At 48.3% G+C, this 25,579-nt stretch overlaps 1 protein-coding gene across 1 annotated transcript; it reads left to right on the top strand.

The window, feature by feature from the left end:
* Positions 1–1,129: 1,129 nt before the first annotated feature.
* ACTR1A (actin related protein 1A) lies at positions 1,130–24,447 on the top strand. The gene is made up of 11 exons (XM_007963975.3): positions 1,130–1,256; positions 12,800–12,864; positions 14,526–14,601; positions 15,362–15,487; positions 17,909–18,033; positions 19,286–19,502; positions 20,549–20,641; positions 21,480–21,654; positions 21,757–21,818; positions 22,483–22,523; positions 22,696–24,447. Exons 1-11 carry the CDS (start codon positions 1,209–1,211, stop codon positions 22,796–22,798), a joined length of 1,131 nt encoding a protein of 376 aa, XP_007962166.1. The 5' UTR covers positions 1,130–1,208; the 3' UTR covers positions 22,799–24,447.
* The last annotated feature ends 1,132 nt before the right edge of the window (positions 24,448–25,579 follow it).

Raw genomic sequence — 25,579 nt, 5'->3', positions numbered from 1 at the left:
TCCTCCCCTCCCTGTGTTGGGAGTGTCCCAAGGCTCTTGGTCTCCCCCTAGTGTTAGGAGGAACCCAAGTTTAGAGATGCTGAGCACCCTCTGAGGTGCTAGGGTCCCACGAAAGCACCAAGAAGTGCGCCAACAAAAGATTTGTTACTGTTTTGCTGACGCGCTGCTAACTAGGATTTAAACATAAATCTGACAATGGATTGATTCATTAATCCATGGGGCGTTAGTATTAATAGATTATAATAAATCTAATGTTTTCTAGGGCTATTGACAAAAAGGTCCCTGCAATTTGAAGGGGGCTGGGGAAGAACATAATCCAAAGAAAAAAATGCACTGGGCTCATTTGAAAGCAGTGACACATAACCTCTCTTCACCTCCACTTTCTCAACCGTCAATGCCAATTCTAGCTCCTCATGAAAATTAAAGAGATACTACAGCAGTTCCTGAAACCCTTAGATGATGTTTTAATGACCAAAAGATTACCTATATCAGTAGTTCCAATTGCCAATCCTCGGATCAATGTTAGCCTATTATAAAGTTTACACCTATGCAGAAAAAAAGAAAACGCAAAAAGCAACAACAATGTACAGGTTTTTTCCTTAAAGCTAATTTTATGCAATTTAAATTGTTTTCCTATGTTGTAGGAATATGTCCTGTCGCGTACGTGTGTTAACATTTCCTTTTCGTTAGAGTGTGAGGTGCTAGGAGATGTTTATTAGTCTTAAAGACCCAAATAAAAGCATGAGAACCTTATATTGTCTAAGGGAATGTTGTGGGGAGTGGCAGGACTGATCTGCAAAATCCAAACATCCATGAATTACGACCAATCCAAACCGAACTACAGACAAGTACTCGAGAAGACTATACACCTCAGTATGCACTGCGAACGCCTTCAAAGGGACTACAGATCCAGGCATGCAACATGACCATCAACCTGTGTCTCTGGCTGTTTAATCTAGGGAGACCACAAATCCCAGGGTACTGTGCATTGGAAATACGACTCCCAGTCTTAAATTAGGCGGGCAACAAAGCAATCTAGAGCGCTAACCCAGGCGCAAAGCATGCTGGGGATTGTAGTTTTTCAGAGGGAAGGTAGGGCAGCTCCCTCGCCTCCCTGAGCCGGCGGCTAGACTGCGCATGCGTGTCAGTGGCGCTAGCGGCGGACCCGGCTAGGCAGTTCCTTCCCCAGAAGGAGAGATTCCTCTGCCATGGAGTCCTACGATGTGATCGCCAACCAGCCTGTCGTGATCGACAACGTGAGTTGCGTCTTTCCCATTTGTAAGGGGACTTGGGCTCTCCTCCTAGAAAGGATCGCTTCCCGGGGTTCAGCCTGAGCCGCCGGCTCTTTGTCACTGGCCCGGCCTGTCAGGCGCGTTCAGCCACCGCCGCCTCCTTCCTCCCCTTATCATATAGGCCGAAGGCAAGGCGGCCAGCCAGCAAAAGTGGGATGGAGAACTCTGGAGTGGATAGAGGAAAGAGATAGTCCAAGCCGGTCCTTGGGCCCTTGGCTCTAGGGGCCTTAACCGCTGTGTGAGAGCCTGTTGCCCGCCCTCTCACCCTTTTCCGATCGCCCTATTGGCTGCTCTGGCTGTCCATCTTGGCCAGTGAGCCCGCCTCTGGGCCTTGCCGGATGAGGCTAGGCCTCTGCGGTGATTCGCTCGCGCCCCTGCCGTTCTTCCTGGCCGCCATATTGTTTCCCCTCTTGAAGGGGCGGGGCAGTGCTCCAGGGCTGTGGGGATTGGCTTCCGGAACTCTGGGTGGTGGGGCCTAAAGGCGAGGGCCCGCCCGCGGGTGGAGAACGGCTAAGTTTTCCTTCGGTCTTAGCAGGCGGGGAGGCTTGGTAGTGTGGATCTGGGTGGGGCCCGAGAATCTGGTGCCAGAAACTACTGTAGGATGTCAGCTATTACTGTGATTATGAATTACAAAGTTGATAAAGGTCGAGAAGAAAGGAGAGTGACAAAGCAAGCAGAGAGGTTGTCTTCCTCTTCGGAACGCCTAGTTCTTAGGGGAAAAAAATTACCAAACTTAATATTTGCCTGGCGCTGTAGCGCTTTCAGGGCGTTTCACATACATTCGAGTTGGATCCTCACAAAAACTGGACGCATAGTTTAAAAGGAACTTTGATCCTCGTGTTACCGATGAGAAAACTGAAGCGCAAAGACGTAACGTGAGACCAAGGTCACATAGCAGAGGTGCCCTAAATCCAGTACTTTATCCGTCATCCCTTTTGCCAGCACCACCATGCAGAAGCATCAATAGTGACCAATAGAAAGAATCTAAATACTGCTCTTATTTGGGGGGGAAAGGAGAAAATTGTAAAACGACTGCATTTCTGCCTTCGATTCAAAGCTTTGATCCCACAGATTGATACCTTCCTGTGCCCCTGTAGGTCCCTCCATTGCGGTAAAACTATCCGTTCCCTCTGTCGTAAGCTGACTGTCAGATTCTCTTTGTTGATTCAGCTCTTGGGACCTTAGGCATATTACAGTGTTCTCGTTTAAGCTTCAGCTCTGTTAGGTAGATAGGAATTACTATCCCCAGTGTATGCAAGGATGTTAAATAACAGATTTCAAACCATCCAGCTTAGGAATTGAGCCAGTCATCAGACAGATCCAGTTCCAAGTTGCTCGCTTTTTCCAAGATATTTTTGTTATTTTCGTTAAATTTTCCTTCTCTTCAGGGGTATTTTTATTATTTTGTTATTATTCCTCCTGGAAAGGGTCAGGATTGAGCTCAATGAGACACCTCTTTCTTTCTTTCTTTCTTTCTTTCTTTCTTTCTTTCTTTCTTTCTCTCTCTCTCTCTCTCTCTCTCTCTCTCTCTCTCTCTCTCTCTCTTTCTTTCTTTCCCTCTTTTTTTGGAGACAGGGTCTCGCTCTGTTGCTGAGTCTGAAATGCAGTGGTGCGATCACAGCTCACTGCAGCCTCAACCTCCTGGGCTCAAGTGATCCTCCCGCTTCAGCCTCCCGAGTATCTGGGGCTGCAGGCACGCGCCACCACCGCTGGCTAATTTTTGTATTTTTTGTAGGAAGGGTTTCACCATGTTGGCCAGGCTGGTCTCAAATTCCTGGGCTGTTGCGATTCTCCCACCTTGGCCTCCCAAAGTGCTGGGATTACAGGCCTGAGCCACCGTGCCTGTCAGAGACACCTCTTTTTTTGGTGTCGGGGGTGGGTGGAGGGAACAGGATCTCGCTTTGTTACCCAGGTTGGAGTGCAATGATGCGATCTCAGCTCACTGCATCCTCCGCCTCCCGTTTCAAGAGATTATCCAGCTTAGACTCCCAAGTAGCTGGGATTACAGATGTGCACCACCACGGCTGGCTAATTTTTGTATTTTTAGTAGAGACGGGGTTTCACCATGTTGGCCAGACTTGTCCCAAACTCCTGACCTCAAATGATCCACCCGCCTCGGCCTCCCAAAGTGCTGGGATTACAGGCATGAGCCACCGCACCCAACCCAGATACCTAATTTTTTAGAGGATTTTTTTTGTCTCCCTCACTAGACTATTAAATCCTTGTGGAAAAGGATGATATTCCCCCACAGGTTTAGTGGTGTTGGAAAAGAAAAAATTTAAGAAAGATGATATTTCTTTAGTCTCACTTCACCCACTTCTCTCCATACACACACAGTACCAAGGGTCTGGCACCTCTGTGTGCTCAATAAATGTTTTTTCATTGAATTGATGGGTGATTGGATGAATGACTTAATATCTCTATCAAAGTAACAAAGATATGCCTAAATAAAGAAAAGATGGGGAGTTTTCTCTAGTTAGTCACTGTAGATAATTGAGTAGGACTTTTTGTTCTTGATGTTGATTTTCAGAGAGCACTATGATTTCTGTCTTTAGCCAGACTCTTTGTGCTTCTTCTGCCTTTTTCTTAGCTGTAAAAAGGAAAAATATATAGAAATTCAATTTCCTGTTTTCATCAGCAATGCAGAAGGAACAACCTGTCCATCCCACCAGCTCCTTTGCTTCCTGAATTACTAGGCAGGAGTTCCATCTCCAACCATTTTCTTTAATATCACTTACACTAATGCTTCTTAGTTTTTTTCTTTCTCTTTCCTGGTAGTATGTTTGGAAATGCATTACAGCAGTGATGCATTTTCAGTTTCAAGATTTAAAGAATTGACTTGTCTTTTTTTTTCCCCCTCTGGGAAAACATGTCCTTTATTATGCCAATAATTCTGCCAAAAGGTGAAGTAGGAGAAACTTAAGTCATTTTCCTATTAGTATTTGCTGAATATCTGCCACATTTTTAGATTTGGGGTCTCGGGTAGTTCTTGCTATTTGACATTTTCGGGGGTCATTTTGTTTTTATTATTTTCAAGATGGTAGATGTATAGGACACATTATTTGAAATATCTGAGACAACTTATTATATATAATGAGAATAATGTGTCACTAGCCATGTTAACTCCATAGCTTAACATGTTGCTACACTTTATTTATGGCCTAAGAAGAGTGTAATCAAAAGAATGCAGGAGAGAGAAAGCAGGGAAAGAACCCCATTAGGTTCACAGCCTTTCCCAATCATAAGACAATTGTGACCACTCCTTTCATCTTACTCTGGCATCAAGTCATTGCATCAGAATTTAATGAGGAAAATGGAGGGGCAGGTAGGTGTGTGCTTTAATGACAACAAAAAAGTGATAGGTATTTTTTTTAAATCACCCAAGAAGCTTTATGATGATAGGTTTTTTTTTTTTGAGACGGAGTCTTGCCAGCCTGGGAGTGCACCCAGGCTGGAGTGCAGTGGCCGGATCTTCGCTGCAAGCTCCGCCTCCCGGGTTCACGCCATTCTTCTGCCTCAGCCTCCTGGAGTGCACCCAGGCTCGAGTGCAGTGGCCGGATCTGCAAGCTCCGCCTCCCGGGTTTACGCCATTCTCCTGCCTCAGCCTCCTGAGTAGCTGGGACTACAGGCGCCCACCACCTCGCCCGGCTAGTTTTTTGTATTTTTTAGTAGAGCGGGGTTTCACCGTGTTAGCCAGGATGGTCTCGATCTCCTGACCTCGTGATCCGCCTGTCTCAGCCTCCCAAAGTTCTGGGATTACAGGCTTGAGCCACCGCGCCCGGCCGATGATAGGTATTTTTTAAACCTAAATATAAGTCATTTCTTCCCAAAGACATTCCATAGAGAATAGGGTAAGATAAGAGCAGCTCCTAGGCCACATTTTGAGGACTACACTTTGATCAGAATACCATGTTTATTCTGAAACTCAAATCTTTTCTAAGATCCAGGCCAAATGTGGTGGCTCACTCCTGTAATTCCAGCATTTTGGAAAGCCAAGGCTGGAAGATCGTTTGAGCCCAGGAATTGGAGACCAGCCTGAGCAACATAGTCAGACTTCATCTCTACTTAAAAAAAAAAAAAAATTAGCCAGGCTTGCTTGGTGGTATGCCCTTGTAGGAGGCTGAGATGGGAGGATCACTTGAGCCCAGGAGTTTGAGGCTGCAGTGAGCTCGTGCACCTCACTCCAGCCTATTTTAAAAAACAAACAACCTTTAAGTTTACAGTTTTGCCTAAACCTAAAATGGATCAACATTCTTGTCAAACTTAAAACTGTCTTTGTGACTATATGGACCTAAATGCAGGATTTTCAGAAGTTCAGCAATAAGCTAAGCATTTGTTTGTTTTGCTTTGGATGTTGTGCTGCTTCAGCCCCCTTAAAAAAAAAAAAAAAAAAAAAGAACAGAGAGACACTTTAAACATACAGAAAAAATTCTGTGTGGTATATAACAAGCACCCAGGTAGCATGTGTCTACTACCCAGATTTAATAAATATTGACATGCTGCCATATTTCCTTCAGTATTTTTTTTGCTTTAGTGTTCCCATCCACCTTCATGTTTTAAGGAAATAAAACATTACAGATATAATTGAAGACTCTTTGTACACTTCCACAACCCTATCTTTTTTTTTTTTTTTGAGAGAAGGTCTCACTCTGTTGCGCAGGTTAGAGTTCAGTGGCACAATCAAAGCTCACTGCAGCCTCAACTTGCCAAACTTAAGCAATCCTCCCACCTCAGCCTCCCAAGTAGCTGGGACTACAGCCATGTACCACCTGCTCGGCCTTTTTTTTTTTTTTTTTTTTTAATTTGTAGAAATGGGGTCTCCCTATGTTGCCCAGGATGATCTAGAACTCCTGGGCTGAAGCAGTCCTCCCACCTCAGCTTCCCAAAGTGCTGGGATTACAGGCATAAGCCACTGTGCCTGGCAACCCTATCCTTTCTCTCTATAATAACCCCCAAAACAACCATCATCATAAAATTGTCCTCCTTTTATACTCAGGAAGATAAGTCAGGAGAAAATTTTTTTTTAGAAATGAGGTCTCACTTTATCACCCAGGCTAGAGTGCAGTGCTGCAGTCCTAGCTCACTGCAGCCTCAAACTCCTGAGCTCAAGCAAACCTCCTGCCTCAGCCTCCTAAGTAGCTGGGAGTACAGGAGGAGCAAGCCACCATGCCTAGATCCATCCATGATTTTATGTACATATGCATTTAAGTTAGGCAGGGGAGTGTGCTGTTTGTGTTTTGAAAGTTTACTTAAGTGCTATCATCTTACCGTTATCTCTTTTTATTATAGCAATTTCAGACATACAAAAGGAGAAGGAATAGTGTAAGGAACATCCATATATCCCATCACTTAGCTGTAACAGTTATCAAACTCTTGGCCAATCTTTTCAACTACATTCCTGCCCATTTCCCTCTCCCACATTCTTTTTTTTTTTTTTTTCTGAGATGAAGTCACTGTGTCGCCCAGGCTAGAGTGCAGTGATGCTCACCATAACTCCACCTCCCGGGCTCAAGCTGTTCTCCTGCTTCAGCCTCCTGAGTAGCTGAGTAGCACGCACCATCATGCCCAGCTAATTTTTGTATTTTTAGTAGAGACGGGGTTTTGCCATGTTGGCCAGGCTGGTCTTGAACTCCTGGCCTCAAAGGATCCACCCGCCTCAGCCTCCCAAAGTGCTGGGATTATAGGCGTGAGCCACCATGCCCAGCCCCACACTCATTTAAAAACATAATCAATATACTATTGTCATGCCTAATTAGATTAACAAGAACCCCTTAATCTTATTAGTTATCTAGTCAATGTTCAGATTTCACTAATTGTCTCAAAAGAAATTTTTTTTTTTATAATTTGTCATCATCTTTTCTGATCCTACTAATGCTGATTCACTTAAGTTTTTAGGGACACTAGAATTAGCTGAGGAAATGAAGTCAATGCATTTATCTAACACTGTCACTTGCACTGTGATATTCAGGTTGTTGGTTGTACAGCTTCAGCAGGAATCCATCCCTAGCTTGACAGAAAAGGTGAAAAAGAGGTGACTTATAAAGATATTTTCACTGTTCAATTACATGTATTTTGCAAGCCAAGGATGTGTTTCACACTGAGCTAAGTCCTCTGAGGGTAAAAAAGAAATCAGATACTATGTGGAAGAAGAAATGTCACCAGTTAGTGGCTGGAAATGCCTAAAATAGGGATCTCAAACTCAATGCCTGCAGAGGCCAAGCAGGAATGGAAATATACTCAAAAGAGAAGAGAGAGAATAGCCTGAAAGGCACCTCTTCCAGACTGGGAAATCTGAAAGGTGCATTAAATTGAGCATTGCCTGACCAAAGTGTTAACTGCTTCTCATTTCTATCCAATTGTCCCCATGCAGGAATATGGACCTAGTGTTGCCAGATAGTCTGATTTTTAAAAATTTGTGTATTTATCGAAGTCAGGAGATCAAGACCATCCTGGCTAACACGGTGAAACCCCGTCTCTACTAAAAATACGAAAAAAATTAGCCAGGTGTGGTGGTGGGCGCCTGCAGTCCCAGCTACTCGGGAGGCTGAGGCAGGAGAATGGCATGAACTGGGGAGGCAGAGCTTGCAGTGAGCCAAGATCGCTCCACTGCACTCCAGCCTGGGCGACAGAGCAAGACTCTGTCTCAAAATAAATAAATAAATAAATTGTATTTATTATTTTATTTTTATTATTTTTATTTTTATTTTATTTTTTGAGACAGAGGTTCTCTCTGTCACCCAGGCTAAATTGCAGTGGCACAATCTCGGCTCACTACAACCTCCCCCACGTGGGTTCAAGAGATTCTCCTGCCTCAGCCTCTGAGTAGCTGGGACTACAGGCGCATGCCACCATGCCCGGCTAATTTTTCCAGAGGGAGTCTCTCACTGTCGCCCAGACTGGAGTGCAGTGGCGCAATCTTGGCTCACTGCAAGCTCCGCCTCCCGGGTTCACGCCATTCTCCTGCCTCAGCCTCCCGAGTAGCTGGGGCTACAGGCGCCCACCACCTTGACTGGCTAATCTTTTGTTTTTTAGTGGAGACGAGGTTTCACCGTGTTAGCCAGAATGGTCTCAGTCTCCTGACCTCGTGATCCGCCCGCCTCGGCCTTCCAAAGTGCTGGGATTACAGGTGTGAGCCACTGCGCCTGGCCTTATTTTAATTTTTATATATATATTTTTTGAGGCAGAGGCTCACGCTATCACCCAGTCTGGAGTGCAGTGGCGAGATCATGGCTCACTGCAACCTTGACCTCTTGGGCTCAGTCTCCCAAGTAGCAGGGACCATGGACCCGCACCACCACGCCCGAGTAATTTTTAAATATTTTGTAGGCCAGGTATGGTGGCACATGCCTGTAATCCTAGAACTTTGGGAGGCCAAGGCGGGTGGATCACTTGAGATCAGGAGTTCGAGACCAGCCTGGCCAACACGGTGAAACCCTGTCTACACTGAAAATACAAAACTTAGCCGGGCTTGGGGGTGCACTCCTGTAATCCCAGCTACTCGGGAGGCTGAGACAGGAGAATCGCTTGAATCCAGGAGGCGGAGGTTGCAGTGAGCCGAGATTATGCCACTGCACTCTAGCCTGGGTGATAGAGCCAGACTCCATCTCAAAACAAAAAATTAAATTAAATTAAAATAAATATTTTGTAGAGACGGGGTTTTGCCATGTTGCCCAGGCTGGTCTCTCGAACTCTTGGCCTCAAGCAACCCTCCCTCATCTGCCTTCCAAAGTGATGGGGTGACAGACGTGGGCCACTGTACCCAGCCATACTTTTTGGTTGGTTGGTTGGTTGGTTGGTTTTGAGACGGGGTCTTACTCTGTCATCCAGGCTGGAGTGCAGCAGTGCGATTACAGCTTGCTGCGGCCCTGACCTCCCAGACTCAAGTGATCCTCCGACCTCAGCCTCCTGAGTAGCTGGGACCACAGGCACGTAGCCACCATGCCCAGCTAATTTTTGTATTTTTTGTAGAGACAGGGTTTCGCCATGTTGTGCAGGCTGGTCTTGACCTCACGGGCTCAGGCAATCTTCCTAGGCAAAATCACCATGCCTGGCCTTTTGGTATTTTTTGTAGTGATGGGGTTTCTCCATTTTGGCCAGGCTGCTCTCAAACTCCTGACCTCAAAGTGATCTGCTCGCCTCAGCCTTCCTAAGTGCTTGGATTATAGGCATGAGTCACCACACCCAGCTGAGACTACTCAAGAAGCCTCTACCAGGCATGTTCATTTGGCCTTGCCAGAGTGAATAACAAAGACAATGGCAGCTTGTTTGCCAGGTACACAGTTCCTAGTTGTAAATACTCGTAAAGAAATGGACATAACCCTTTTGTATGCTCTTGAGCAGAATTTGCATGGCTTGAGCAGAATTGAGGCAGCTCAGCTGCTCCTCATTCTCCACTGATTCTTCACTCTATGACTGACCTGGCAGGCCTGCTTTGGGGCTGCAAGAACACGCTGGGTCTGGTTCCACCTTGTGCATCACTCCAAGTGCTGCTTTCCCCTTTCCTGAACCACCTCTGCCTGGGGCTTCTGTCATTTCAGCTGGTCATTCAGGTTCCATACTTTAGGTTCTATCTGCCAGTCATTTGCACTTGATTTTAGTTTTACTCAGCCAGCATCCGTTGAGTACCCAGCAAATGCCAGATACTGCCGAAATGTACTTTACCCTTAAGGAACTTCGACTGAAAAGAGACGAAAGTGGAAACCTTACATTGTAATAGAAAGCAGAATGAAGTGCATGCCACCTCATGGTGCAGGTAATGGCAATTTGCTGTAAAATAATAGGAAGATTCATTCCAATTGAGGATTTTTCTTCAGGAGGAAGGCGGTGATATTTGAACTGGGCCTTTTATACTCTGCTAGGAAGGACAGAGAAGAAAAAATGAATCTGACTTCATAATCTGCCTATTTACCCAGACTCTAGTCCTTTTGCTAGTAAACTAAAAATCAAATACCCAGGAAAATCATCTCTTAAAAATATCCAGGGTCTGAAGGACAGATCTCATCCTCTCTTGTTTTTAACCTCTGCCAGGAGACCCAATTAGTCTGTTGACATCACCACACCCAGAGGAAGGCAGTGAGCAATCATTGGAAGCCTGAGCAAACAAGTTCTAGGAGTTCCCTTCTTGCTTGTCCGTGCCTTGCTCTCAGAGCCCTTGGGTTTGTAGGCAAGTTCCCCCTCCTTCCCAGTCTTTCAGCTCACTTGACAGCTGCACCTTTTCCAGGCTCCTTGTTGTACTGCCCAGACCAATGAGTTTGCACATTGTCTTCTGTTTTCACTCTCTTCTGTTGGCAAAGGTTCCTGCTCCCTTAGAGTACTGGCTGCCCTGCTTTCCTCTCATAGCACTGTCTCTGCCCTTCAACCACTTCTTTCTTTTTTTTTTTTTTTTTTTTTTTTTTTGAGATGGAGTTTCACTCTCTCTCCCTGGCTGGAATGCAGTGGTACAATCTTGGCTCACTGCAACCTCCACCTCCCAGGTTCAAGTGATTCTCCTGCCTCAGCCTCCCTGAGTAGCTGCGATTACAGACGTGTAGCACCACACCCGGCTAATTTTTGTATTTGTAGTAGAGACAGTGTTTCACCACGTTGTCCAGGCTGGTCTTGAACTCCCTGGCCTCATGTGATCTGCCCCACTTCGGCCTCCCACAGTGCTGGGATTACAGGCGTGAGCCACCACGCCCGGCTTCCTTTAACCACTTGCTTCCTTCACCAACCTCTCTCTTGCCAGAGGCAGGCACCAGATGGCCAGTCTCATTCCCCCTCTTCCTGCAGAAAAGCGGGAATAAGAGAAACAAGGAGGGAAGCAGGCATGTTGCTGGGAAGCCTTTGGTGCAGATAACCTTGGCTACTTAGCGTCTCCTGGTGTGTTCAATGCTTGCAGAGTGGGGTCAGGAAATACCACACTCCACCCCAGGAGAGTGGTCAACAGGCAGCAGGAAAAGGCTTGCCCCAGCTACAGGTGCAGCTGCAAACCATGTTGGGTTAGAAAGGCAAGGATATCAGGTGTGGTGGTAGAAGAGTTAAGAAGAGGAGGCCGGGTGTGGTGGCATGCCTGTAATCCCAGCACTTTGGGAGGCCGAGGCAGGAGGATCACAAGGTCAGGAGTTCGAGACCAGCCTGACCAACATGGTGAAACCCCGTCTCCACTAAAAATACAAAAATTAGCCGGGCATGGTGGCAGGCACCTGTAATCCCAGCTACTCAGGAGGCTGAGGCAGGAGAAACGCTTGAACCCAGCCGGCAGAGGTTGCAGTGAGCCGAGATTGTGCCACCGCACTCCAGCCTGGGTGACAGACCGAGACTCTGTCTCAAAAAAAAAAAAAAAACACGGAAGAGGACAGGGTGTATCTACAAGCAATATTAAGCCTTGACATCTGTCCTGCACAGGGTTGGTCTCTGTGTCTATAGTCAATGTTTACATTGATTGGGCCCTGGGTGGTACCTGAGATGCTGGGAGAACTTAGATTCTTTTCTGGATAGCTCAATCAACATACCAAGTATTGGAGCAGCAGGACTGTGGTTCTCTTCTATTCTCAGACGAGGCTTTAGGTCTTTGCTTTTCTTTACCATTAGGAGACCAAGGAGTAAAAGGAAAGCATAGTTACAAACAAAACAACAACAAAAATCTCCCAAAGCATAGTGCTGTGCCCCTGCAATAAGAACCAGACAGCACGTGTTCCATGGGAGTCCGTTTCAAGCATGACAGTGCTCATGGTGGTGTCTGTCACAGAGGCCCTGGAAGCTGGGAGAGTTCAGGCCTGAGCCAGGAATGTAGGTTAAAAGCGCCCCTCGGTGGTGTAACAAGGAGTCACGTGCTTTTCCCACCTTAAGTTCCTGAACTTGGCTCCTTTGATGCTTCTAGGTACTTTCTTCTTTCCCCAGGTTTTCTATCTTTTTCTTCCCTTTATTACTAGTATTTTTAATTCCCAAAGCAAAACATGTTCAATGTAGAAAAGTCAGAGACTACAGAAAAATCACACAATATGGTTTAGTATACAGTGAGAATCCTCCTCACTATCCTATTTCTACTTTCCTTTTTATGGTGTGCATTCACTTTTTTCTAGGTTCAAATAAATGTATATATTATATACAAATATTAGGTTTTTTGTTTTTTGGGTTTTATTTTTCCTGTGAGACAGAGTCTTACTCTGTCACCCAGGCTGGAGTGCAGTGGCACAATCTTGGCTCACTGGAACCTCTGCCTCCCAGGTTCAAGCGATTCTCCCACCTGAGCCTCCCAAGTAGCTGGAACTACAGGTGCATGCCAACACACCCGGCTAATTTTTGTATTTTTACTAGAGACAGGGTTTCACCATGGTGGCTAGGCTGGTCTCAAACTCCTGACCTCAAGTGATCCGCCTACCTCTGCCTCCCAAAGTGTTGAGATTACAACTGTGAACCACTGAGCCTGGCCACTTTCTTTTCTTAAATAAAAATGATACCATATAATGTATTTTTCCTCTTTTATTTGTGATAGTTCTGACTCCTCATTCTCTCTCCTCTTTCCTCAGGGATCCGGTGTGATTAAAGCTGGTTTTGCTGGTGATCAGATCCCCAAATACTGCTTTCCAAACTAGTAAGTCATTCTGTAGCTTAGACATTTTGGAAGTTCATCAGCTTTGTTATAGGTCCAGCCTTATAAGGGACAGGAGCTGGGTTTGGAGTCAATAAAGGAAAACAGTTGTCTACATGGTACAATTTGAGAGGCACAGATCAGAGGCCTCTTTTTAAAAATCCAATTTTATCTGTTGCTAAAAAATTTTATCATTGGTAACTCATTGCTTTGGATGATTGCCTCTTGGTGGAGCCCTCCTTTTAAAATTCTCCTATCACCCAGGCTGGGGATTAACATTCAACCCATCTACCATCTTTTTTTTGAGACGGAGTCTCGCTCTGTTGCCCAGGCTGGAGTGCAGTGGCACAATCTCGGCTCACTGCAAGCTCCGCCTCCTGGGTTCACGCTGTTCTCCTGCCCCAGCCTCCCGAGTAGCTGGGACTGCAGGTGCCCACCACCATGCCTGGCTAATTTTTTTGTATTTTTAGTAGAGATGGGATTTCACCGTGTTAGCCAGGATGGTCTTAATCTCCTGACCTTGTGATCTGCCTACCTCAGCCTCCCAAAGTGCTGGGATTACAGCCCTTCTACCATCTTAATGAGGAGTTTCTCAGAACTTTCCTCCTAAGGGAGAGAGACTGCAGGCAGGAGAAGAACACAGAGGCTTACAGGAAGGGCTTAAAGGGGGAGGGAAAGGAAGAGGCTATCTGTCTGATCTGAAGCATCACAGTTTTTTTTTGTTTTTTGAGACAGAGTCTCATTCTGTAGCCCAGGCTGGAGTGCAGTGGCACGATCTCGGCTCACTGCAACTTCTGCCTTGTAGGTTCAAGTGATTCTTGTGCCTCAGCCTCCCAAGTAGCTGGGATTACAAGCATGTGCCATCACTCCCAGCTAATGTTGCCCAGGCTGGTCTCAAACTCTTTTTTTTTTCTGGAGACGGAGTCTCACTCTGTTGCCCAGGCTGAAGTGCAGTGGCACAATCTTGGCTCACTGCAAGCTCCGACTCCCGGGTTCACACCATTCTTCTGCCTCAACCGACTCCCGCCACTGCACCCTGCTAATTTTTTGTATTTTTAGTTGAGACAGGGTTTCACCGTGTTAGCCAGGATGGTCTCGATCTCCTGACCTCATGATCTACCCGCCTCGGCCTCCCAAAGTGCTGGGATTACAGGCGTGAGCCACCACACCCGGCCGGTCTCAAACTCTTGACCTCAAATGATCCACCTGCCTTGGCCTCCCAAAGTGCTGGGATTATAGGTGTGAGCCACCGAGCCCAGCCCAGCATCACAGTTTTACATAGAGATCCTGGGAAGGGGACTAAGGACACTAAAATGTTTTGAGTTAATCACTCCTTTAGAAATTCTCATTTCCTCATCTTTCTTGGTCTGTACATACACTGGAGAAAGAAAAGAACTAAAGGTATTGAATACTCTAAAAATGTGTTTTCGTAATTTATAATAAATATAATAAAATATGAAATAATATATAAATAATATAATACATGTTCATTTTAGAAATTGTGGAAAATACAGAAAAGTATAAAGAAGAAAATCAAAATCAACTGTGACCTCACTCCTGGAAGATAATCTCAGTAGAATTTGAGTGTGTGTGTACATCTATACATCCTTCCTGTATTCTGTCATGAAATGAAAAATGATGGTCCTCTTCACTATCTTTCCTAGTGTGGGCCGACCCAAGCATGTTCGTGTCATGGCAGGAGCCCTTGAAGGCGACATCTTCATTGGTCCCAAAGCCGAGGTAATTCCCAGGCCTACAGAACAAGCCTCAAGCCAGCAGAGGACCTTCATTATTCACCACATAGAACGTGTCCCAACATTTGGACACACCCAGAAGTAAAAGGGGCAACTTTCTCTGAAAATCTCCCTTTTGATTCTCTCATCCTAGGTCTAGTGGTTTATTTTTCCCAGGAATAGCCTGTGGTCTTGGAGAAGAAATACCTGGGACCTCACTTTGGGAAACACTGAGACCAGTCTAGAAAACAGGGCTGTTGTCTTCTGCATTCCGTCACTGCCTTGTCAGTGATCAAATTGTTAGTTATTTTTTTCACAAACAATATTCAGTGGGGAGATCCTGGCTGGGGTACCCTAGGGATGAGTTAATTCATACAGCTTTGGCAGAGCCCTCATGCAGCCTCTCGTAAGCAGAACAGCAGAATCGCTGTTGCCATCCTTGGCTTCAAGTGCTGAGGCCCAGAGGTGGGAGCCAGGAGATTGTGTCCTGGAACCAGGCACTGAGGAAGGTGCCTTCTGCCACTTGCCCTAGAGGCACCTGAGGGGCCATGGAAATGCAGAAGCCCCCTGCTTTGCAGTTTGCAGCAAACAGTATATAGACCTGGAGAATGAGTGCCTACCCTTAGCCCTGGGCAAGGACAGCAGGGTGGGAGCTCAGGAAGTTAAGGCTTCTTTGCAAGGGATTCGGCTTGCACTGCTCAGTCTTGGGAGAGCAGCGTCCTGGGCAGAGCCTGACTGCAGCTGCAAGTCCTGTTCTCTTTTCCCAGGAGCACCGAGGGCTGCTCTCAATCCGCTATCCCATGGAGCATGGCATCGTCAAGGACTGGAACGACATGGAACGCATCTGGCAATATGTCTATTCTAAGGACCAGCTGCAGACTTTCTCAGAGGAGGTGAGGATCTTGTGTGTAGGGTACTCCTGTAGGGTATGCAAAGCTGTGTGAAACTCCTAAGAGATGATGAGGAGGATGATGATCACTGCCAAGAGTACTGGAGCCATTTGCTTTTCAGGCATATTCAGATTTAATCTTTTTTTTTTTTTTTTTGAGACAGAGTCTTGCTCTGTCTCCCAGGCTGGAGTGCAGTGGCGCGATCTCTGCTCACTGCAAGCTCTGTCGCCTCCCAGGTTCACGCCATTCTCCTGCCTCAGCCTCCTGAGAAGCTGGGACTACAAGCACCCGCCACCTCGCCTGGCTAATTTTTTTGTATTTTTAGTAGAGAGGGGGTTTCACCATGTTCGCCAGGATGGTCTCGATCTCCTGACCTCGTGATCTGCCCGCCTCGGCCTCCCAAAGTACTGGGATTACAGGCATGAGCCACCGCGCCCGGCCAGATTTAATCTTAACACCATTCCTATGAGATATAGGTAGTATTATCTCATTTTACAAACAAGGGAACAAATTCAGAAGAGCAAAGTTGTATTTCCAAGGTCAACTAGTGAACAAAGGGTAGAGATGGGATTCAAACTTATGTCTTTTAGAATTCAGAGCCTGTGCTCATTAACTTCTTTTGCCCAGACTGGAGTGCAATAGCTCACTGTAGCCTCGACTTCCTGGGCTCAAGTAATCCTCCCATCTCAGCCCCACCCCCCGCACCATGCCCAGCTAATTTGTGTGTGTGTGTGTGTGTGTGTGTGTGGTGGGGTTTTGCTCTTGTTGCCCAGGCTGGAGTACAACGGCGTGATCTAGGCTCACTGTAACCTCCGCCTCCCGGATTCAAATGATTCTCCTGCTTCAGCCGCCCAAGTAGCTGGGATTACAGCATAAGCCATGGCACCTGGCCAATTTTGTATTTTTTGTAGAGACAAGGTTTTGCCATGTTGCCCAGGCTGGTCTCGAACTCCTGGGTTCAGGCAATCTGTCCGCCTCCACCTCTCAAAATGCTGGGATTACAGGCGTGAGCCACTGTGTACAGCCTGTGCTTATTAACTTGTGAGGAAGTAACTCTCCATTCAAAAATGCAAAGGGAGACCGGTCACTGTTGCTCACGCCTATAATCCCAGCACTTTGGGTGGATCTCTTGAGCTCAGGAGTTCGAGACAAACTTGGGCAGCATGGCGAAACACCATCTGTACTAAAAATACGAAAAAATAATAGCTGGGTGTAATCATGCATGCCTGTAGTCCCAACTACTTGGAATGCTGAGGTGGGAGGACTGCTTGATCCTGGGGGTGCTGAGTTTGTAGTGAGCCAAGATCGCACCACTGAACTCCCAGCCTGGTTACAGAGTGAGACCCTGTCTCAAAAAAAAAAAAAATGCAGAGAGGTGCAGACTAGGTGTATCAATTTCCAGGTGCAGGTGGGATGTTTTCAGTTTTGTTTTTTGGTTGTTTGTTTGTTTGCTTGCTTTTTTGAAACGGAGTTTCACTCTTGTTACCCAGGCTAGAGTACAATGGCGCGGTCTTGGCTCACCGCAACATCCGCCTCCTGGGTTCAAGCGATTCTCCTGCCTCAGCCTTCCTGAGTAGCTGGGATTACAGGCATGCACCACCATGCCTGGCTAATTTTGTATTTTTAGTAGAGACGAGGTTTCTCCATGTTGGTCAAGCTGGTCTCTCTCGAACTCCCGACCTCAGATGATCTGCCCGCCTCGGCCTCCCAAAGTGCTGGGATTACAGACGTGAGCCACCGTGCCTGGCTGTTTTCAGATAGTTTTTTTTAAAGCAGTGGTCCCCAACCTTTTTGGCACCAGGGACTAGTTTCTTGGAAGACAATTTTTCCATGGGGGTGGGGGTTTGGGGTGGCCAGATGGTTTCGGGATGAAACTGTTCCACCTCTGATAATCAGGCATTCGATTCTCATAAGGAGTGCCCAACCTAGATCCCTCACATGCGCAGTTCACAGTAGGGTTCACACTCCTATGAGAATCTAGTGCCTCTGATGACCTGACAGGAGGTGGAGCTCAGACAGCAGTGCTCACTTACCTGCCACTCACCTCCTGCTGTGCGGCCTGGTTCCTAACAGGTCACAGACTGGTACTGGTCTGCGGCAGGAATTTAGAGTTTCACAAAATCTTCTTGACAGTTGGAGATATGCAGTAGACACAGGGGTCTGTATAACAATCTTGGAGGACAAAGAGGGGAGTTGGGGGGCACAGCTGAGGACAGAATGAAATTTTAAAGGGGGCATTAACTTGAAAAGTTGAGAAACCTACTTGGGTAGGGATAGGTGACAGGCACAGCTTGCCTTTTTTTGGAGGGAGGCTGACAGAAGTCCCCAGGCTCTCAAAACAGCAAGGCAGGGTCTTCTCCCCCAAGACTAATGAAGATGGAAATCTGTCCTTGGCCTCATTGTCTCCCGGGCTCCTTTCACCAGCATCCTGTGCTCCTGACTGAGGCGCCTTTAAACCCACGCAAAAACCGGGAACGAGCTGCCGAAGTTTTCTTCGAGACCTTCAATGTGCCTGCTCTTTTCATCTCCATGCAAGCTGTACTCAGCCTGTGAGTAGCAGCTGGCTAGCCCGGCCCCTGCTACCCTTTCCCCTTTCCCTTTCCCCTGAGGGGAAAGCAGTCCTTTGGCACAGCTGAGGCTGACTCCCCTCTGGGATGGTTCAGAGTAACTTGAGCCCCCTCTGCTAGGGAAAGGTTAAAGATGGTAGGAAAGAGAGAGAGGCTTTTGCTGAAACTGAGCACTTAGGCTTCGTAGTTGAAAGCAAAGAAGGACATGTGGCTGCTATTAACCATATGCCAGTGTTAGGACTCCTAGTGGGTTTGGTCCCCAAGGCCTTGGCTGGGCCTGCCGAGGCAGCCACATGCTGCAGCAGCTCTTTCCAGAGACCCCTGTAATGTGTCCGCTTATTATTCAGTACTTACTGTGGCCGGCTGCTCCGCCAGGCTGTTGAGACAACCATGATCCGAATGCCACCACAGTCCTTGTTCCCATCCCCCATGGCTCCTGTCACACTCCTACCCCACCTCATACCAGGATGAGGTCTACGGCAGAGATAATCCATGAGTGACCTACACATGGGATTTATTTGACCCCATTAACAAATCGTGAGCCAGCATTTAAAAATCAAGAGCTGTCCCATCAAAATCCAAATTTTTGGCTTCTCTGAAACAATGGGAAGATCTGGGAATGCCGGGCACACATTCCCACAGGGCAAAAATCAGCTAGAGCTGAAGAGCGGCTGCCACTTGAGATGGGGCTGGAAGCCCACCCTCCCCACAGCGCGCCCATGCTCTGTTGGCCTCCCTGCACTGAGCAGGGGGTCAGTTGCCTCACTTGCCTTTTTTTGGAGGGAGGCTGACAAAGGTCCCCGGGCTCTCATACCATTAAGGCAGGGTCTTCTCCTGCCTTCATTTTTTATGGAAGTGAAAAATATTCTTATTTTTCTTTACTCTTACTTTTCCTGCCTGGCCCCTGTTGGCATTTGAGGGTTTTTGCCTTTTGTCTAGAGAGTTAAAACTGGCCCTAGGCTGGGTCTCTGAAGCAGCTGAAGGCCAGGCCATCTCAGACAGGAAGGCCTGCTCTTCTGGGTGCGGGGAGGGAACTTGGAGAAGCTCAGCTCCTTCCGTTCAGGTATTTCATGGCTTGCTCCAACACCCGGGCTTCCTTAGTACCCAGTACATTCTACAGCCCCTGGAGAGAGGCCCAAGCTTTAGTTTAGCTGACATTGAACTCTAAAAAGAAGTGTATTTCTTCCCAACGTGAGGAGGCAGTGCTGAGTGACGATTTGCCCCTTTGCTTCAGTTATGCCACAGGCAGGACTACAGGGGTGGTGCTGGATTCTGGGGATGGTGTCACCCATGCTGTGCCCATCTATGAGGGCTTTGCCATGCCCCACTCCATCATGCGCATCGACATCGCCGGCCGGGACGTCTCTCGCTTCCTGCGCCTCTACCTGCGTAAGGAGGGCTACGACTTCCACTCATCCTCTGAGTTTGAGATTGTCAAGGCCATAAAAGAAGTAAGTGCTGCCCCCTGGGCCTAGGGATGGAGTGGGGGTTGGGAGTATAGCATCCAAGACCTTGGTGACCTGCCAGTAAAGCCAGGCGAAGCACCTACCTGAGGGTCCCTGGTGAGGCCCTGTTCTTTCCAGCCAGGTCTCCCCCACTTCACACTGACAGATTCGCCTTCCTGACATGCTGCCATCTTATTGGGGGAAAGAGAGCTGCTTCCATTTCTTCAATTGGGTGATGGCTACATAGAGGCTCAGCATGTTTTTTGTACCTTATATGCAAATTACATAGGGTTTTGTTTTGTTTTGTTTTGTTTCTGAGATGGAGTCTCACTCTGTCACCCAGGCTGCAGTGCAATGGTGCGATCTCGGCTCACTGCAACCTCCGCCTCCCGGGTTCAAGCAATTCTCCTGCCTCAGTCTCCCGAGTGGCTGGAATGACAGGTGCCTGCCACCACACCCCACTAATTTTTGTATTTTTAGCAGAGACGAGGTTTCACCATGTTGATCAGGCTGGTTTCAAACTCCTGACCACAAGTGATCTGCCCGCCTCAGCCTCCCAAAGTACTGAAATTACAGGCATGAGCTACCGTGCCCAGTCCTGGTTTTTTTATTTTTATTTTTTAACATCCTTGAAGAAGTCATAATACATTTAAAACATTTGTCTTTGTAAGTAAAAAGAACCCTCCTGCCACCTGTGGCTATAGGGAAACCTCTGAGCTGAGGAGGACCAGAACCATATGAGTGGTAGAAGGAGAAAGATGCCTGGGCCTGGTCTGAACTTAGGTTGTGGTCTCAGACCTAGGATCCAGAGTCCAAGCTTCCAAGCTTGCCCATCAGGAAGGTGGAGCACATAAGAACTCGTATGCTAAATGCCACCCAGTGAAGGCCAACAGAGACCTCCCTGCCCCTGCTTCTGGGCAGCAGCTATAGTGACCACTGGGGCCATCACAGTGTGTAGACAGGTTTGTGCAGCAGCACATTCCTCCCCTGGGCCTTTGACCAGGTGTGCACCAGGTTTCCTGCCAGCCTGACTGTCTTGCTTGGTTCTGCAGAGAGCCTGCTACCTATCCATAAACCCCCAGAAGGATGAGACGCTAGAGACAGAGAAGGCTCAGTACTACCTGCCTGATGGCAGCACCATTGAGGTAGGTGGCCTGCCTTCTTTCTTCGGTCCCCTTAGGTCCACAGAAGCTCTGGGCCCAAACAGAATTCCCCATGAAGGTCTGGAGTCTGGCAGGCCAGTCCCTTTACACCAAGTTTGTCCAGTCCCTGGCCCATGGGCTGCATGTGTCCCAGGATGGCTTGCAGTAAGGCCCAACACAAATTGGTAAACTTTCTTAAAACATTATGAGATTTTTTTTTTTGCAATTTTTTTTTTAGCTCAGCAGCTATCATTAGTGTTAGTGTATTTTATGTGTGACCCAAGACAATTCTTCTTCCATTGTGGCCCAGGGAAGCCAAAAGATTGGACACCCCAGCTTTACACCCTCTGTCTGGAGCAGCAGAGCTCCTGAGCATGAATGGCCCTGTCTCCTGCAGAGGAGGCAGCAGGAACCTTGCTCCCTCCCGCTAGAGGGGAGGAAGCTGCTAAGGGATTGTCCCACATCAGTATGAGATTAGGAAGTGGGATGGTTAGTGCCATCCTTCACCACACCTGGGTGCAGTGTAGGGTGAGTTACCACTCCTTTGAACCCCCATTGCTAGGAAGACGTTTCCATGAGTAAATAAATCCATGTATTGATGCCAAAGACCTCTTGGCTGGAAAATGCCAGAGCAAGAATGAAATATAGAAGCCTCCCCTCACTAGTTTCCAGGAGCCCTATCTTTGTTCCTTTAAGCTCTTAACATGTAGAGTCTGTCTTGAGCCTGGCCTTCATAGCCACCTAGTTACTAAGTGACGTGCAGAGGGGCCTCTTCCATTCCCACTCCCAAAGGGACCTTGGTCCCAGCTCCAACATCTTCAGCTGGTCCTCCTACCTGCAGATTGGTCCTTCCCGATTCCGGGCCCCTGAGCTGCTCTTCAGGCCAGATTTAATTGGAGAGGAGAGTGAAGGCATCCACGAGGTCCTGGTGTTCGCCATCCAGAAGTCAGACATGGACCTGCGACGCACGCTTTTCTCCAACATCGTCCTCTCAGGAGGCTCTACCCTGTTCAAAGGTTGGTCTTTTCTCTTGGAGTCCTTGCCCTGGAAGTGTTCGGCTCCTGCTGGCTCCAGGCACCCCGAGAATTGACTTGAAGTTCTCCTCTTTGCCTGTTCAGGTTTTGGTGACAGGCTACTGAGTGAAGTGAAGAAACTAGCTCCAAAAGATGTGAAGATCAGGGTAGGAGCATGGTGGGGCCTGGCCTGGGTGGAATTGGGCTTCCATGGACAGAGTCCCACCTGGTATAGCTTCCCTCTAGCTTTGCCCAAGCTCTTCAGGCAGCCATGGCTCTACAGGCAGCACCAGGTTCCCAGCCTGTACACTGACCCTGAGGTCTAGGTCTGCCACAGGGAGGCTGAGTTCTCATTCTCCCTCTTCACGCCAAAGGAAGGCAGTTCTAATACCCAGATGAGGCAGGGTACTAGGTAGAGGGCCCCCTGCTTGATCTTTCAGGGAAACTATAATCTTTAGAGGAGACTGACTTAATGTTGCTGTGCCGCCTGCCCAGGTGGCTCCCCTGTCACACAGTCTGACACCTTAGTGACAGGCGAAGGGGATTGACTGTCTGAGGAGAGTAGGGATCCTAAAGAAAGGAGTACAGTTCCTGCCACAGAGTCTGCTTCTCCCTGGCTGCCCAATAGCCCCAGCTTCCCTGGGACCTGTGGGGACTGGAAACCTGCTTCCCCAGATGAGTGGGAGGCTGGCCACAGTGCCCTCCAGAGAGGCCAGAGCTTCAGGCTTGTGTGAAATGTATCCCCTGCCATGGGCAGAAGGAGAAGTGTTGTAGGGAAAGGGAGTGGGAGGACTGGAAGTCTCAGATTTCTCTTTCCCCCCACCTTTGCAGATATCTGCACCTCAGGAGAGACTGTATTCCACGTGGATTGGGTGAGTAGCTCTTCTGGGAGTAAGAACGGAACAGGAAGTGATGGCACCGATAACCCCTCAGCACCCCATCCCTCTAAAGAAAAGCCTCATTTGGTTTGGCCCCAGGGGATTGGTAGGCTCCACACACACCCACTTCTCTCTCACACGGTTCCTCTGGGTTTCCTCCCTCCAGGGGCTCCATCCTTGCCTCCCTGGACACCTTTAAGAAGATGTGGGTCTCCAAGAAGGAATATGAGGAAGACGGTGCCCGATCCATCCACAGAAAAACCTTCTAATGTTGGGACATCATCTTCACCTCTCTCTGAAGTTAACTCCACTTTAAAACTCGCTTTCTTGAGTCGGAGTGTTTGCGAGGAACTGCCTGTGTGTGTGAGTGTGTGTGTGGATATGAGTGTGTGCGCACATGCGAGTGCCGTGTGGCCCAGGGACCCTAGGCCCAGAAAGGACGATGAACTACCCGCGATGGTGACAGCCTGAGGCCTGGGGTTGACCGCTAACTGGCTCCTGACAGGGAAGAGCGCTGGCAGAGGCTGTGCTCCCTCCTCAGGTGGCCTCTGGCTGGCTATGGGGGACTCCGTTTACTACCACAGGGAGACAGAGGGAGGTAACCCATCCCCTGGGAGACCTTGCTGCTGCCCATCCTTGGCTGGGCTGGCCCCACCCTCACACCCACCCCCAGGGTGCCCTGAGGCCCCAGGCAGCTGCTGCCTCCCCTTGCTGGTCACTCCACTATCGATGCCTCCTGACTGCACACTGAGGACTGGGGCTGGGGTTGAGTTCTGTCTGGTTTTTTTGCCATTTTGGTTTGGGAGGCTAGAAAAGCACCCCAAGAGCTATTACGGAGACTGGATCTAGGAGAGAGCAGGAGGCCCTCGTGTTCACCAGGGAACAGGACCACACCAGCCACTGGAGGAGGGCAGGAGCAGTCCTCCCTCTGAATGGCTGCAGAGTTTATGTTCCCAGCCCAGTCCCCTTTTGGGGACCTTGGGAGAGTTTAAGGCACCTGCTGGTTCCAGGTCCTCGCTTTCCATCCGTTCTTGTTGCAATGCCATCTTCAAACAGTTTTATTTATTGAAGTGTTTGTTCAGTTAGGGGCTGGAGAGAGGGAGCTCGCTGCCTCCTGCCTTGCTACACTAATGTTTACAGCACCTAAGCTTAGCCTCCAGGGTCCCACCTCTCCCAGCTGATGGTGAGCTGACAGTGTCCACAGGTTGCAGGACCATTTGGGATTGGAAGCTACATTCAAAGACACTCCCACCAGGCTCTTTCTCCCTTTTCCTCTTGCTCACTGCCCTGGAATCAACAGGCTGGTTACTGGTTAGATTTTCTGAAACAGGAGGTAAAATTTTTCTTTGGCAGAGGCCCCTAAGCAAGGGAGGGGTGTTGGAGAGCCAGTGCCCTTAAGACTGGAGAAAACTGCAATTTACCAAGTTGCCTTTTGCCACTGTAGCTGACCAGGGGACTAGGTTGTAGAGGTGGGAAGGCCCCCTCTGGGCTGATCTTGTGCCATTCTTGACCGTAGACCTGCTTGGTTGAGGGAGAGGGCCAGATCAGAGTGCCAGGAGCTAATGGAGCCAGGCCTGACCCCTAGAAGTGGTCCAAAAGCCTTCAGCCTAGATGGTGCAAAGTTGGTGCCAGCCTGTCTTCACCGGCACCCTCACCTGTGACACCAAGACCCACCCCAATCCCAGACTTCACACAGTATTCTCCCCCACACCATCCTATGACCAAAGGCCCCTGCCAGGTGTGGGCCGCAGCAGCAGGTATGTGTGAAAGCAATGTAGCGCCCCGCGGACTGCAGTGCGCTTAACCAACTCACCTCCCTTCTCTTAGCCCAAGCCTGTCCCTCGCACAGCCTCGCACAAACTACATTGCCTGGTGGGGCCCAGTGTACTGAAATAAAGTCGTTCCGATAGACACATCAGCTGGGCCTCTATCTGTCTGTCACCAGGGCCAAGTGGGAAGACGAAGAGTAGCAGGCCCTGAATCTGAGGTGGTGACTGGGCCTGATCCATCCTCTAGAGGGCATCGTTGCGCCAGCCAGCCTTGTCCAGGACATAGCTCAAGTCTCAGCCTGTCAGTTGGATACAGAGCAAAGGGTGATCACACCACAGCCTAAGTTCAAAAACAGAAGGTCCCACTCATGTGTACACTCTAGCCCATGGGTGAGACTCAACTCCAGATGACAAGAGTGGCTCTCAACATCCCTGAAATCAAAGATTCTCAAAACTGTCACATGAATAAGAAGGCCAGGGACTTGGCCCGGCATGGTGGCTCACACCACGCCTATAATCCTAGCACTTTGGGAGGCCAAGGCAGGTGGATCACGAGGTCAGGAGTTCAAGACCAGCCTGGCTAAGATGGTGAAACCCCGTCTTTACTAAAAACTACAAAAATTAGCTGGGCACAGTGGCAGGCGCCTGTAACCCCAGCTACTCAGGAGGCTGAGGCAGGAGAATCACTTGAACCCAGGCAGTAGAGGTTGCAGTGAGCCAAGATTGCACCACTGCACTCCAGCCTGGGTGACAGAGTAAGACTGTTTAAAAAAAAAAAAAAGGGCCGGGAGCTTATTACAATGCAGTTTCCAAGACCCATGCTCACATATCCTGATTAATCACTTCTCCATTTAAAACCTGAACTTGGGAGGAAAATTGCCAGGTCTTTGACAAATGATAACCTATTTAATCTTCCCAATGACCTTACAAAGTATATGTGCTTTTATTGTCCATTTTACAGATAAGGATTTGAAGCCGCGGAAAGATTAAGCAATTTCCCAAAGCTCTGCCTTTTTTTTTTTTTTCTTGAGATGAAGTCTTACTTTGTCACCCAGTCTAGAGTGCTGTGACACGATCTCAATCTCCACTCACTGCAACCTCCGCCTCCTGGGTTCAAGCAGTTCTCCTGCCTCAGCCTCCCAAATAGCTGGGATTACAGGTGCCTGCCACTGTGTCCAGCTAATTTTTGTATTTTTAATAGAGATGGGGTTTCACCATGTTGGCCAGGCTGGTCTCAAACTTCTGACCTCAGGTGATCTGCCTGCCTCGGCCTCCCAAAGT

Source organism: Chlorocebus sabaeus, chromosome 9 (assembly GCF_047675955.1).
Source record: "Chlorocebus sabaeus isolate Y175 chromosome 9, mChlSab1.0.hap1, whole genome shotgun sequence".
NCBI lineage: Eukaryota > Metazoa > Chordata > Mammalia > Primates > Cercopithecidae > Chlorocebus > Chlorocebus sabaeus.
Note: the sequence above shows the minus strand (reverse complement) of the source record. Positions and strands in the feature narration are given on the sequence as shown.

What these genes read in the sequence shown, in the direction of transcription:
- ACTR1A (XM_007963975.3), top strand. Translation starts at nt 1,209, where the DNA reads ATGGAGTCCTACGATGTGATCGCCAACCAGCCTGTCGTGATCGACAAC. An exon ending in AGGCTCTACCCTGTTCAAAG is followed by an intron (nt 21,655 to 21,756) that starts GTTGGTCTTTTC and finishes TTGCCTGTTCAG; the next exon opens with GTTTTGGTGACAGGCTACTG. An exon ending in CAAAAGATGTGAAGATCAGG is followed by an intron (nt 21,819 to 22,482) that starts GTAGGAGCATGG and finishes CCACCTTTGCAG; the next exon opens with ATATCTGCACCTCAGGAGAG.